Source organism: Anguilla rostrata, chromosome 3 (assembly GCF_018555375.3).
Source record: "Anguilla rostrata isolate EN2019 chromosome 3, ASM1855537v3, whole genome shotgun sequence".
In the NCBI taxonomy this organism is placed as follows: Eukaryota; Metazoa; Chordata; class Actinopteri; order Anguilliformes; family Anguillidae; genus Anguilla; species Anguilla rostrata.
This window is the reverse complement of record NC_057935.1, coordinates 52,740,685-52,754,552: the sequence shown is the minus strand read 5'-3', so window position 1 is coordinate 52,754,552 and position 13,868 is coordinate 52,740,685. Positions and strand designations below refer to the sequence as shown.

Here is a 13,868-nt window from a genome sequence, read left to right as displayed (position 1 = left end):
CGCGTGCTGTCATTTTACTTGAATTAAAGTTGAAACTTAATCAAAAATCGATACCTGATCTAAGATGCCGCTATTCTTGTTATATGGTAAGGCCGTAAATGTTTCCTAAAAGTTGTACAGAAAAATTAAAACGAGACTGTACACAGCACTAGATTTGGATTGTCCTATAGCCTATATATCCAGCAACAATGGTACCGACGTTAATTAACCCTCAACTTTATTCAACAATTGCTTTGAGAATGACCGTGTCATATTTTTTGACTGGTTTTGTTACCTAGTTTTAACAAAAAGATGGAATCAGTGAGATATTGACACAATCTGGTGTATGCTCAATTCATGTGTGAGGTTATGGTTTTTGGACAAACAGCTTGACAGACAGTGCCGATTTTGGCCCAGATCCAGCCCGGGGGTAATTTGCTATCTGGGTTACATGTTTAAATTACTCTACACACTTTCTGGACCATATCATCTTCTTTGGACCTCTTCATTATTAATTTGAACCTCATCCTCATCCCTCCCTATTCCCTGCCATGCCTCCCGAGCCACAAATGTTGTCCTGCATGGCCTTGCTTTGAATAGTTATTCAATGGGGCTCAATCTTTCCCCTCCCTGTAGAGGGCCCAAAACCTTTACAAAACATGTCATAAAACTAACTTTCACAAAGCAATTTAAATCAGATGTCATAAATGAACTTTTACTGGATCTGGCAGAGGCTTTTAAGCCATCCTTTACGGACAGTACTGTTTTCAAGATGATGTGTGTCTAGCTACCTTCATTTGTTGCTCCTTTAAAATCTGGATGAAAGAGTACATGCTTCTATAGCTGTAGGCAAATGACCAAGCTTTACAAAAACTTGTACCAAAATGCAGAAGTAATAAATTGCTGTAATTGCAAAATTGTGTCAGCTTATTGTTACATGAACAAGTCTAACAATCTATATAAATAAATACATTTCTGCTTGTATTCCTTCAAATAAATAGTTTAATGGGTTCATTGCACCATGAGGCAAATAAAATTAACGTTTTTCATTGCTGACATTATACGTTTTCTTTCAGGTAATAGTCTTCAGTCTTCCGCACTCTGGACACTGCGTCTTTCCATTTCCTCTTTGTCACGCTTTTCAATGAATCCTCTATCAGGTCTATGTAGAATATGTGTTTGTGAAACGTGCCTCTGTTATGCACTTCTTCACTATACCTCTCCCTGTTGTTGGAAATGAACCATTTGACTGTCCACCAGGCATTGGTGAGTGGGCTGAGATGTGCACATTGGACTGGGAGCTGTAGAAGCTCATGGCCATAGTCCTGAGCAACATCTGAGCGGCACACCATGGATAGCAGCTCGGTGGGTGATGAGGGTTGGTGGTGGAAAGCACTGGAAGCATTAGAGTCACTGCAGTCAGATGCCTTCCAGCTTTGTGCATTGGTCACGATCAAGCATTTCCCATAGCTGTCTCTCAGGTTGGAACATAGCTCATGAAAATTGTCTCCAGAAGGCTGGTATTTTATCTGCTCCTCGTGGAAAAATAGCTTGTAATTCCATGGAACCCATCCTCGAGCACCTCCTGCATGTATGATTGTCCATGATGGTCTGTGTCTTTGAGCATCTACCATTGAAGAAATATCTCCTGTAATTAGGCCTTCAGGAATTTTTGTTTCTCCTAGGTCAACTCGATAGAACCCTTCTTTCTGTAATTTCCGGATCTCCTTGATGTAGTATGTGTATTCACTGCCATTTTTAATTCTTCTGTGTGTTATTAGTTTCAGAAAATGTCTCAGCTTCAATGGTATGTTCATAATGATATTTCATATTGGTATGTTGTAGGTATGTTTTTTTAAGACTGGTGAAAATGACAAAAGAATGCTCTTATATTGACTTACTTTATTAAATGTAGTCCTATGACCTTACAATCAATGTAGTGACATCATAAGTGATTCTGGTACTCACATAGATGGCATAGAACATGATGTGTATGGTTCCTCATTCAATGTTGAATGTGCACTTATTTTTAAAACGTTTTGCAGTAAATGTTCACCATATTGATTCATTTGTTTGTACGTCAGGATAACTTTATAGCTCCTCATAAGAAATAAAAGATTATTGTACTTCATTCAGTGTTTCAAAAATTCTTTAAGTGTTCACCATTGTGATTAATCTGCTTGGTTTCTGCTGTGCCTCAGTAGCATAGCAATAGCAATTTCAAGATGAACTCATCAACACTGATTTACTTTATCATCACCTTGTCAAATCATATTATTACCTGCACTATCTGAAGCATTTAAGATAACTCTTAATACACACTATAATTGTAATATCTCTTATCATATTACATATGACTTTTTTAATGTATGGATATTGATTATCATATCTGTGTAGTTGAAATTGAAACAAGACATGCTCTGGCTGCTGGGAAATTTTAAAAAATGGGAAATGTTCAAACATTTATCCACTAACAGATACATACATGTTAAGTATTTCCCCTTTGGTACTCAAAGCCTCTCTCAATTCCTAAAATCGCCCCCATGGGTACTTCCTCTGTGGGTTGAAAGCATACGTGTTTAGGGTTGTATAACCCACATCAACAGTACAGGTTTTCGGTAGAGGTTCATATTATATAATTCCCAGTTCCTATTCCGGTTTCGCTGAATCTATAAAAAGTGTTTTTTTTAAAATCAATGCTCTTCATTCTGAGAACTCAAAATAAATCTATACTTGCAAAATGTTATAATTTTCATAAATTTGCAAAGAAATTTACCGAAATAATTACTGCTTTTTAAAATGTTAATCCTGACATACGAATATCTTGCATCTGTCTGGCAAAATTAAGTAATTTTCTCTTAAAAGATTGTGTCAAATCTAAAGCTTGTATTTTCATTACATTACTTTTTCACTTTTCTGCAATGGCTTGCAAAAGTGGAAATAAACGCTATTGTTACACTCATAAATATTAGTGTAATATCACCAAGAAGACAAAGAAAATCTATTTGTAATTAATATGTGTAAAGTTCGCTGAACAAACCAACTAGTAAACAGAAAATAAAAACCACAACTAAGCTTATCCTTCCACAGCTATAACTATTTTCCCCCTTCCTGATTTCTTCTATTATTTCATATTTGTCACACTGGATGGTTTTAGACAAAATATAATATTAGACACAGGGAAACTGAGTTAACACAAAACCCTTTAAAAAAATCATGTCATTAATTTAATGAAAATAGTTATGGAACACACATATCAACAATGTGTTACTCAATTATTTACTCAATCAACCAATTAACCAAATTTTTATTAATAATTAGATTCAGCTGGTTGAACCCAGCAAGACTTTATTGCAGCTTGCCCTGTTTTAAATCTAAACTCACTCATATTGAACCTTACCATCAGATTGAAGTAGTCACCACAAAGTTTCTACAAGCACACTATGCCACAATCAAAAGAAATTCCAGAAGAGAAGAGAAAAAAGTTGTTGAAATATATATTTGTAAAGGGTTAGCTATTTCTAAGGCTCCGGGACTCTGCCAAAACAAAGTGAAAACCATTATCTCTAAATGGGGAACACTGAGAATTGTGGTGAAACTTCTCAGGTGTGGCTGGCCTGCCAAAATTTCTCCAAGGGTGCAGCAACGACTCATCCAGAAGGCCACAAAAGATCCCAGAAGACCATCCAAAGAACTGCAGACCTCTCTAGCCGCAGCTAAGGTCAGTGTTCATGACTCAACCATAAGAAAGAAACAAAATTATGAATGGCAAAAATGGGATTCATGGAACAGTAGTGAGGTGAAAACCACTGCTAAACAAGAATGCTCAATGCTCATCTCACATTCCTAAAAAAAAAGCACCCGATGTTCTTGGAATGATGTACAGCACTTCACTGTAAGGACATCATACCTACAACCAAACATGGTGGTGGTAGTCTGATAGTGTGGGGATGCTTTGCTGCCTCAGGACCTGGACAGCATTCTATTACTGAAGGAACCATGAATTTTGCTCGGTACCATAAAATTCTTAAGAAGACTGACCGGTCATCTGTCAGTGAGCTAAATTCCACCACAGCGATGTGAAAGACTGAGAACAGATTATGGGAAGCATTTAGTTGCAGTTGTTTCTGCTAAAGGTGGTGGAACTAGTTATTCAGTTTAAGGGGGTCCTTACTTTTTTACATGGGTGTTATGGGTGTTTGATAACTTTTTTCATCAAATAATAATATTAATTAGAAGCAGCATTCTGGATGAGCTGCAGAGGTCTGATGGGCTACGGAATAGTCTGTATGCCTAACATATTGCCATGTTGTTCTCAGATAGTGACTGTTTGTTGTCGATTACATCTCAAGGGTTCTTGGCACATGAAGAGGCTAACACTGTGGCTTTATCCAGGGTAATCAAAAGGCCGGGGAAAAGCAGGGGAAGGTGTATATCATCTCCTTTTTTAGCTAAGGTGAGCTTCAGACAATGATTTGCGGTCCAGCTAGAGGTTTCTTGCAGGTAAACTGAGGTGTGCTTAGGCCAGTGCATTGGCAGTAGGACAGAGAACACCAAAGAACTGAAGACTACAGGTACTCCTCACTGATGGCAAGGAGGCCTACCTCTCTTGAGTAGGCAGCCCTGAAGGTAGACAGGTGAGGGTTTAGAAGGTCATTTGGAATGTGAAAAGTATGGATTGGGTGAAAACAGTACATTCAGGCAGAAAGACAAGAAGAGATATCAGGTGATAGTTTTGAAGCAGAGGGTTCAAGAGTGGGTTTTTGGACTAGGATCATCTTAAATCTCACAAAAGGTTTATTGATCAACATAATTTTGTCCATTTACTAATCACTCATTTTATGTCATATTTTATCCATATGACATAAAATATTTCCTTTGGCCCCAGCACCTATATCATCCAAGGCATCTTCCATAAACCAAATAAGTGCGGCCTACATATATTCACAATGGTAATGAACTTTCCAGTTCCAGCAGACGAAACTTTCCAGTTTGGGGCGCCAGGAAGGGATGTGGGATGCTGCCCTCTAGTGGATAGCGTCGGCCCTATACACAGCCAGTGTGGCAGCTGAAGTTTGTTTTAATTAGCTCAGCCCCTACCCATTGCCTAAACATTGGGCCTCATGAAAACGTCCTACTCCAAGTCCTAAGGCTGTTTTCTGGTGAAACTGCTGAGAGTTGGAGATTGGGATTTTTCTTGGTGAACTTTCTGACTTTGTTTGGACTGTGGCAGTTTTGGTGTGCTTTCTATTTGATGAATAGTTTGGCTATTAGTGTTCTGGGCCTAATAAACAGCAATCAGCCTATTATCTTTTCGTGTACCTGTCTATTCACCACATGATGCTACAGCCACCCCCAATCCTGCATCACAAGCACATTTTTTTCTGTGCTACAATATTATGATTTTTATACTAAAAGGGATTTTCCATGTGCAACAATGTCTTATAGGGTAAAATTCACAATAGTACAGGATGCATACATTAGTGCACAAAATGCAGCACCACAGAGCTCTATACTATGAGGTTACTTGCTAGTTTTCCCTCCAAAATATGCTGTGATAGGTGAAACTATTGATTTGCTTAAATTTGGTTTTAATTTTTGACCAGCCATAGTGTACAACATGATCCACAAAAGGGGCTTTGATGTCATTTGATACATGAGAGCTCTTTTCATACTTTGATGGCCATGCACACCTTCCTCATTTCATGTGCAAATATCTTATTTTCACATGCAAACGTATTCTCACAGGTTCCATTATGTTTGCCTTAGCAAGGACTTCCCCTATGTCTCCTTTCATACATTTTTGGCACTGAGCAGAATTTTGTGACATTGTATTTGCAAGTACACCAAAATGATTAGCAGAACTGCAACAAATTATTCAGCTGAAAACAATGTGTAAACAAAATATTATGAGTTGAATCGTGTATTCACAACAATGGTTTTGACATCGCATTAGTGTGCTAAGAGTAAAAAATCATGTGAGAATAAGTTTGGGAATTAGAATTTTGTGTTGTCATTTTGTTTATATTTTCAATCAGCTTAAGCTGAGGTAGCAATCTCTAGATCTGATTTTAAAAAACGTCTTAGGGGTGCAAATCAATGACCTGCTTTATCACAATCCCGCTTCCTGTTACAAGATGTTATAGTTCTCTGATTCTACAGTATCTTTAAACCCACTATCATAATTTGCCAAAAGCTGTACAACCTATTGAGAAAGAACGCCCCCTACAGAAATGACACAATAAATCATAAGCAAGCACTGATTGGAAAACACAAAAAGGAGGGCAGAACAAAATTTATGGAGAAAATAATTAATACTGGGGTCATCTCTGTAAGCATCTCACACTTGGTTAACCTTTGTAGCTGAGACACCAACTTGTTCCCCATGACATCGTCTTTCCAACAGTACAAAACATGATTACACTGTATTATGAAGAACCTGGGTTTTACATAATGCTGATCCAATCGGATGTTTTGCAACTCAGCACTGTCTCTTTATCACACTTGCGGACTCCCTGTCAGCACAGTAAGCACTCTGTTTTCTTTTGGAAGTCTGACAAGGAGCACACTTCTGTAAACTGCCTTACACTACTTTTGGAGCAATTGCAATACGAATGCTATAGTTTGGAAGGGCCAACAGTATTTTACCCTCTCAGTGACCTCAAACATTTTAAAGAAGACAAGACGGTGTTTTTTTTTCTTTTCTTGGTAAAACATTTTTTAAACAAATTCATCAATCAATTTTAAGTTTTATCATCGTCTGATTTAGTATTACATGGTAGTCAGGATATATGAAAAAAAAGAAAACTTGGCAGGACTGTAAATTATCAAGCACGACGGGATAAGTGTATGCAGCTTACCCAACGTCCTCAAGATAAGCAGCGTGTTGGATGCTTAAAGCCATAGACATAAATGCATGTCTATGCTTAAAGCTAACGCATATCGTTGGGTGGCTATATCGGAACGGTTCTTTTTTGAGATGTTTCAGTGGGAACTTTATTGTAGGGGGACTATTGCGCATGCTGCGAGTGTTTCTGGGATCAGTAAAGCCAATTCTGAACTAAGGAATCGTTCGCTCAGTAATCATCATTGTCGATTAACGAATAGATGGCTTCAACAGTTGTACGTTGTTTGAACATTTTTATCTTTTTTTGTCGGCGCTTAAAGTTAGCTTGCTTGCTAGGTGCTAGCTGAATGACTTCTTAAGTTACATTGTATACTGTTTGCTAAAGCTAGCTGTGAATGACAAATTGTTCCATTTCATTTTCATCCACAGGACTTCAGAACTCATGTTGACCAGTCCTGCAGGTACTCTGAAGAATTCGTCAATATTTACTACGATTGTATGGATAAGAAAAGGAGGGTAAGTGGTAGTGAATTCGCCTTTTTGTAGCCTTGATCCGGAGCTCTCAAACTCGCTGCTGGGGACCTGGCTTGTTTGCTTGTTTCTGTTCCAAAGGTTGATTCTTCTGCAGTTTAGATATAAAGTTGAAGTACTATTTACCCGATTGAGGCCACATTATGTAAATAAATATTAATACCATGAAGAATACATGTTTATATTCACATCCAAGGACTGTCAGATCAAATGATTTCGTTTTTTTATAATGTGCTATGCTGTATTTGACAAATGATTCTATAGAAGGGCTAATGCTTTTTATCGACTAAGTAATATACTGTCAAGTGAAGTTTGTGGGATCCTAATAAACCATAAGCTATGTGGAAAATTAAGAGTTAATGACAAAGCAACTGCCTTTTGGCCAAAGCAGCATTATTTTAAAATACACTCACCAGCCACTTTATTAGGTACACCTATCGAGTACTGAGAAGGACCCCCTTTTTGTTCCAGAACAGCCTGAACTCTTTGCAGTATAGATTCAACAAGGTGCCAGAAACATCCTTTAGGAATTTTTGTCCATGCTGACTTGAGCATTATGTAATCTTTGCAGATTTTTGGTCACAAATTTATGCCATGAACCTCCTATTCCACCTCACCCCAAAGGATTGAGGTCTGGGTACTGTGTGGGCCATTGGAGTAAACTGAAGTCACTGTCATGTTCGTAGAACTAGATTCAGATGTGTGCTTTGTGACATGGCACATTATCCATTTTGAAGTATCCATTTGAAAAAGGGTAGACTGTGGCCATAAAGAGATGCACATGGGCAGCAACAATGCTTTGGTATGATGTGTCATTCAAGTGATGCTCAGTTGGTCTCAAGAAGCCTAATGTGCTAAGAAAACATCCCCACACCATTACACTGCCATCTCCAGCCTGCACCATTGACATGGATTCACGCTGTTTACACCAAATTCTGACCCTACTATCTGCGTGTCGAAGCAGAAATCGAATTTCGTCAGATCAGGCGACGTGTTTTCAATCTTCATTCGGCCAGTTTGGTAATCACATGCCCGCTGTAGCCTTATCTTCCTGTTCTCAGCTGACAGAAGGGTAACCCGGCACAGTATTCTTCTGCTGTAGCCCATCCGTTTCAAGGTTTGACTTGTCGTTCAGAGATTCCCTTCTGCTCACCACGGCTGTAAAAAAAAATGTTATTTGAGCATTTGCAGCCTTTCTCTTAGCTTGAACAAGTGTGCCCATCCTCCCCTGACCTCTCACATAAACAAGGTGTTTTCGGCTGCACAACTGCCACTCACAGGATGTTTTTTGTTTATCACACCATTTTCTGTAAACACTAGAGACTAGTGTATAAAAATACTAGGAGGGCAGCTGTTTCTGAGATGCTGGAACAAGCGGCCAAAAAATGGGCTTTGCTTTTTTAAATTCACTTCTTGGTCTTGTTGAGAGACATTGCTCCCTAGCACCATTGCAGTTGGCTCCAGAATAGCTCTTTCATCTACCCGTTTCAGGGTATGTCAATGGTACCTATACGGTCAAAATACAAAGTCAATCATTCAATCCCACCAGAACATGTAGTTGCAATAGGTATTTTTTTCCTCATGTGCTAATTTGGTAAGTTAATGTATCGGAGACGGAGTGTAGCACAGTGGGTAAGGAACTGGGCTTGTAACCGAAAGGTCGTAGGTTCGATTCCCAGGTAGGACACTGCCGTTGTACCCTTGAGCAAGGTACTTAACCGAAATTGCTTCAGTATATATCCAGCTGTATAAATGGATACAATGTAAAAAAAAAAAAAAAAATGCTATGTAAAAGTTGTGTAAGTCGCTCTGGATAAGAGCGTCTGCTAAATGCCTGTAATGTAATCATTTGGACAGTACCTTAATATTTTGTGGGTAAATCGGTTTGTGTTATTTGCAGTGTCACTGCATGTCATGAACGACCTGGACCGGGCCCAGACTTAATTACCATATAAGGGTCCCTCCTTTTCCCTTCCTCTGCTCCAATTTGTACAACATGGCGGGACACAAACTTTACTTTCATGGTTTCAAAACGCTTTTCACAAGCTGGTGGAAAGTCTTTTCTCTGCAGTCTATGTGCTGGAACCACCATGTCTGGCACCAACAATCATACCACGGTCAAAGTTACTTAGGTCATGCATCTTGCCCATTCTAATGTTTGGTTGAACAATAAACTTACACAACTTCTTCACCATGGCATGCTTTATATATTTAGTTGCAGCCAGCCACATGATTCGCTGTTTGGAGGAGCAGGCTATTTGCGTTAACAAGCTGGTGTACCTAATAAAGTGTTCGGTGGGTATAAGGTTAAGGGTAAAAAATGCTAGAATAACTAAGTTTGCTGTTTGAATTGTATGGATGCTTCTCTAGAACTTGACAAGGCTCTACCTGGACAAGGCTACACTAGTATGGAATGGCAACGCCATCTCTGGCCAAGATGCTCTCGGGGAATTCTTTGAATCCTTGCCGTCCAGCGAATTCCAGGTGCACACTCTTGATTGCCAGCCAGTACATGGTAAGAAAATGAAGCGCAAAAATGTATTTTACGTGTAAGATTTGAATGGGTGAATATCACCATATTCACCTTAAAGCTGAAAAAAATATTTTAAAAGAATAAAAACTTTTTTGTAAAACTTTAAAATGAAACTGTAAATTGAACTTCCTATGCATAAGTGAGTTCACGGGCTATTTGGTATTGTTTTCAGTAGGTTCATACATTTTGAATGCTCAAATGGCTGTAACGGGCGAACCAGTGCAATGTATATTGCTGCTTGTGGACCTAAATTATGGAGACTTTGTATGTCAGAATATCAGCTTTTTATTTTCATTTTAACCACAATCTCAGCAACTTGATAGTGAAGCCGACAATGTTAATTTAAATGTGAATCACTCCATAAGTATTGTACTCTAATTATTTTTTTATGGAAAATAATTAACTTAAACCAGTCTTAATGTGATTTCCTACTTTGAACAAGCCATGGGATGCACACTCAAAACTCACCCCAAGCATTATCTAGCCCCTCTTTGCTGGTACATCGTTTTAGAACCCAATTCTTGATTTGCTTTGGAGCACAATTTTGGAACTAAAATGCGCTTATCTCGAGTCTGAAAGGTCTGTTTGAACATTGCCGTGTAAAACCTGCCGAGAAGGTAGTTACCTGGAGTAATTGCATGTTCTTCAAAATGCACCAAGAACCATTTTGTGATGGAAGTGAATCCAAGGAAATTTGATTGGATGCATCAAGCCATATACATCAGCTTTATAGGCAACATTTTGTTTGGCTGTTTCCAGACGTTTCCAAAAATGTATTGCGTTTTTATTAGGTCTAACCTACAGGTTATTAAATAGGTAAGGTTATGAATTCTTTTTCCAGAGGATATTGGTTTGCCTTAGATAGTCTAAAAGTTAAACCTTGTGATAAATTAGTCTTTCCTACATTTCAGAACAAGCGACACAAGGCCAGACCACCCTGCTGGTTGTTACTGCTGGCTCAGTAAAATTTGATGGAAACAAACAACGCTACTTCAACCAGAACTTCCTGCTTACAGCCCAGGCCTCCCCCTCCAGCGACCAACCTGTGTGGAAGATAGCAAGTGACTGTTTCCGATTCCAAGACTGGGCCAACTGAAGATAGAATTTTTTTTTTTTTTCTTTTCTTGAAAACTACCTTTTAAATTTGTATGACGATTGTAGAACCACTGTAAATAAATATTTGTGAGTTTCTTTGCAAATGGTGGAATTGTCCATAGATGCTTTTGACAGAAGCCACAACACGTTCAAAACATAATTACAAAAACACTTTATTTACACCTGACCGGCAGGAATGGTTTGTAACCACCCTGTACTTACACATTATACAAGCCCCACAGAATTGAATAAATATCCATGTATTTCTAAACGCTGGCAAAACAAAATAAGCACATATACTTCACATGGTGACATTTGGAAATATGACCTGCTATGCAGAAATTAATTCACTGAGGAATTTGTTTTTGTTTTTTTTTTTGAACCCTGAGGACAAAAAAAGCAGATGTATTCCACTTTGACAAGAAACTTCTTCATATAGATAATTACATAATCAAATTCACCAAATAAGTGCTCAAGTCTGCAGTGAAGTCATATACGTTACATTAGAACTATTCAAGGTAGCGGTACTGGAATGTCTTGAAACTAGAACTGTGCTAACAAACTTGCTGATTACAGAACCTGATCCAAGGATAGGAAACAACCTCTGTTGGAAATATAGATAACTAGAAAATGTTCACATTTAGCCAAAGGTTTGTTCATGTACAATATTTAATACAGAACTGAATTTTATCACAACCCTGTAACCTTGTTAATAATCAGATTTTTAAGTGAAAATCAGGTGTACTCCTACAGACTCAAAAAATGTAGTTTTAGAGTTTTATACTGATCTGTAGGCCTCTCAATTTTGGTTTGCTTTCACATGTGCAACACATTGCAGAGAAATCTGTGTGGCTTGTTTTAGGGGTGGTGTAATCTTTACAAAGATCACAATCTCACATCAGACACATGGTTCAAACAGTAATGCTATACCTCATTGTACGAAATGGAGCCTATAAACCTCACGTGCATGCTACTTCCAGTACCCAGATGTAAACTTGTGTTGTCACTATGATAAATGTTTTAGATAGAAAGCTGAGCTTCTTTAAATTCCCACTTGGCCAAACAATTAAAATGTGAATTTGGCATTGAATAAGATATGATGCAACTATGGGTATTATGGGTACCAAGCATATTCTAAACAGGTTGATACAGGGCGATGCAGGGGTCACTCAGCCTTAGTTTTTAAAAATCTGATAATAAATATCCTTAGCCCTACAGTGCCTGCACATACATGTTCAAAACAGCTAGAAAGACAACTTCATCTTCATTTCAACAATAGAAAAACTGAAAAAGACTAAATTTGATCTTTCAGGTTCTTTGTCAGATTTAAAAGCAAAAATGATTACTCTGCTACCATGTCTGTAACTCAATCCAATCCTATAAATCTATGGCCAAGAAGAGCCATAGATTTCTAGGAAGCTTAAAAACCTGGCTCAAGTTATCTACTTTGCGGGCAACATTCTGTAGGTGTTGTGGCACTGAGTCACTTCTCCCCAAATCTAAACAGAGGGCCCTCAACAGTGCTCCTTGAAATTTCACCATCAGCAGAAGAAACATCCAAAAATGTTCCAAGACAAATTACAGTGATTTCAACTGGTCTTTGACAAAACGTTAACAAAATTCAAACATCTATCAGTAGAAAATGAACTCAACTCTAAACTTTTCAACATTCTAGGGTTGCCATGGCTTTTGAAAGCTGTAAGGAAAAAAAAATACAATTCCTAGAAAGATGAACGTTCTTCAAAACATCACAAAAGTGTAAACATTGGACTGCACTCTTCTGCCCGAACCAGCATTCTATACATAAAAATTCAGCATTTGAACCGCGTGGAACATTACACTTTCACTTCTCGTGCACAAAAGCTAAAGAAAACAATTTAAATGTATTCATTGAGGGTCATTGACATCTAAATATAGAAATGAAAAGCCATATTTTCATTTGGGCATTTAGGAGACAAAAAATAAGCAGCCTTCGCTTTAGTTTCCCACTCAAGTTTGCAGGGCTAATCATGTGATTCACAAGCAGTGTCAGAGTGTTGGCTTTGGAAAGATTGTACTGATTTCAATTTAGGCAGTTGGAAATTCTTTATGACATGAACAAAGCGAATGGTATTGCCAGAGACAAAAAGTAATTGCGGTTACCAGCCAATGATCGCCGATAATTCTACATTTGAATCGTGACAGATATTACTACATTAATTTTGCATACACATTGACAAAAATCTTCTTAAAAGAACAGTAAGTTACACAAAGCACTGCATATAGATCACCGGATTGAAGCACAGCAATATAGGTCTAATAAAAATATTTGGAAATACTACTTTACTGTACAAAATAATTTATAAGCATAAGTAAGACAAAAAACAGTGCAGCAGACTATATCAAGAGCACAAATGCAAAGGTTAATTTACTGTAAGATTTTTGATGTTGCTATTATACCAGCTGTTCTGACACGTCTGTTGATACATCCATATCACTGTTTTGCAGGTCTACTACCAACCGTCTAAAAATATTAACCTACAAACGAATACCAAATACCTGAGTCAACTAGAAATGGACACATTTCACTTGGTGCTACGGTGTCACGTCAGAACCAAACTGCCGGTGAATTTAAGCTAAACTATAGCTCTATTACAGGTTTGAAATGCACAGGAAAGAAATCTTAATGGTCCCATAGCTCCCTGCACAAATTGTATGCATTGCACATTATTCCAAAGCCACTCTCATGTGTAACAACTTCAGTGGACCTGTTATGCTCATGACCATTTTGACAAAAAGAGTCCATCTCCTTTGGGAATGCACTGCCTAACTCATATTAAACGAGTGGTTAAATACTGAAGCATGCTGCAAATAGACATTTTGTTTCTCAGCGAAGGCACAGTG

At 38.0% G+C, this 13,868-nt stretch overlaps 2 protein-coding genes across 2 annotated transcripts; one reads left to right on the top strand and one right to left on the bottom strand.

Annotated features, from left to right (window-relative positions):
* Positions 1–593: 593 nt before the first annotated feature.
* LOC135251947 (uncharacterized protein C21orf140-like) lies at positions 594–1,796 on the bottom strand. The gene is made up of 2 exons (XM_064329827.1): positions 1,198–1,796; positions 594–609 (listed from the first exon to the last, which is right to left on the bottom strand). The coding sequence occupies exons 1-2, from the start codon at positions 1,794–1,796 to the stop codon at positions 594–596; spliced, it is 615 nt and encodes a 204-aa protein (XP_064185897.1).
* A 5,140-nt stretch (positions 1,797–6,936) lies between these two features.
* On the top strand, positions 6,937–11,089 carry nxt2 (nuclear transport factor 2-like export factor 2). The gene is made up of 4 exons (XM_064328173.1): positions 6,937–7,101; positions 7,256–7,342; positions 9,728–9,872; positions 10,802–11,089. The coding sequence occupies exons 1-4, from the start codon at positions 7,087–7,089 to the stop codon at positions 10,984–10,986; spliced, it is 432 nt and encodes a 143-aa protein (XP_064184243.1). The 5' UTR covers positions 6,937–7,086; the 3' UTR covers positions 10,987–11,089.
* The last annotated feature ends 2,779 nt before the right edge of the window (positions 11,090–13,868 follow it).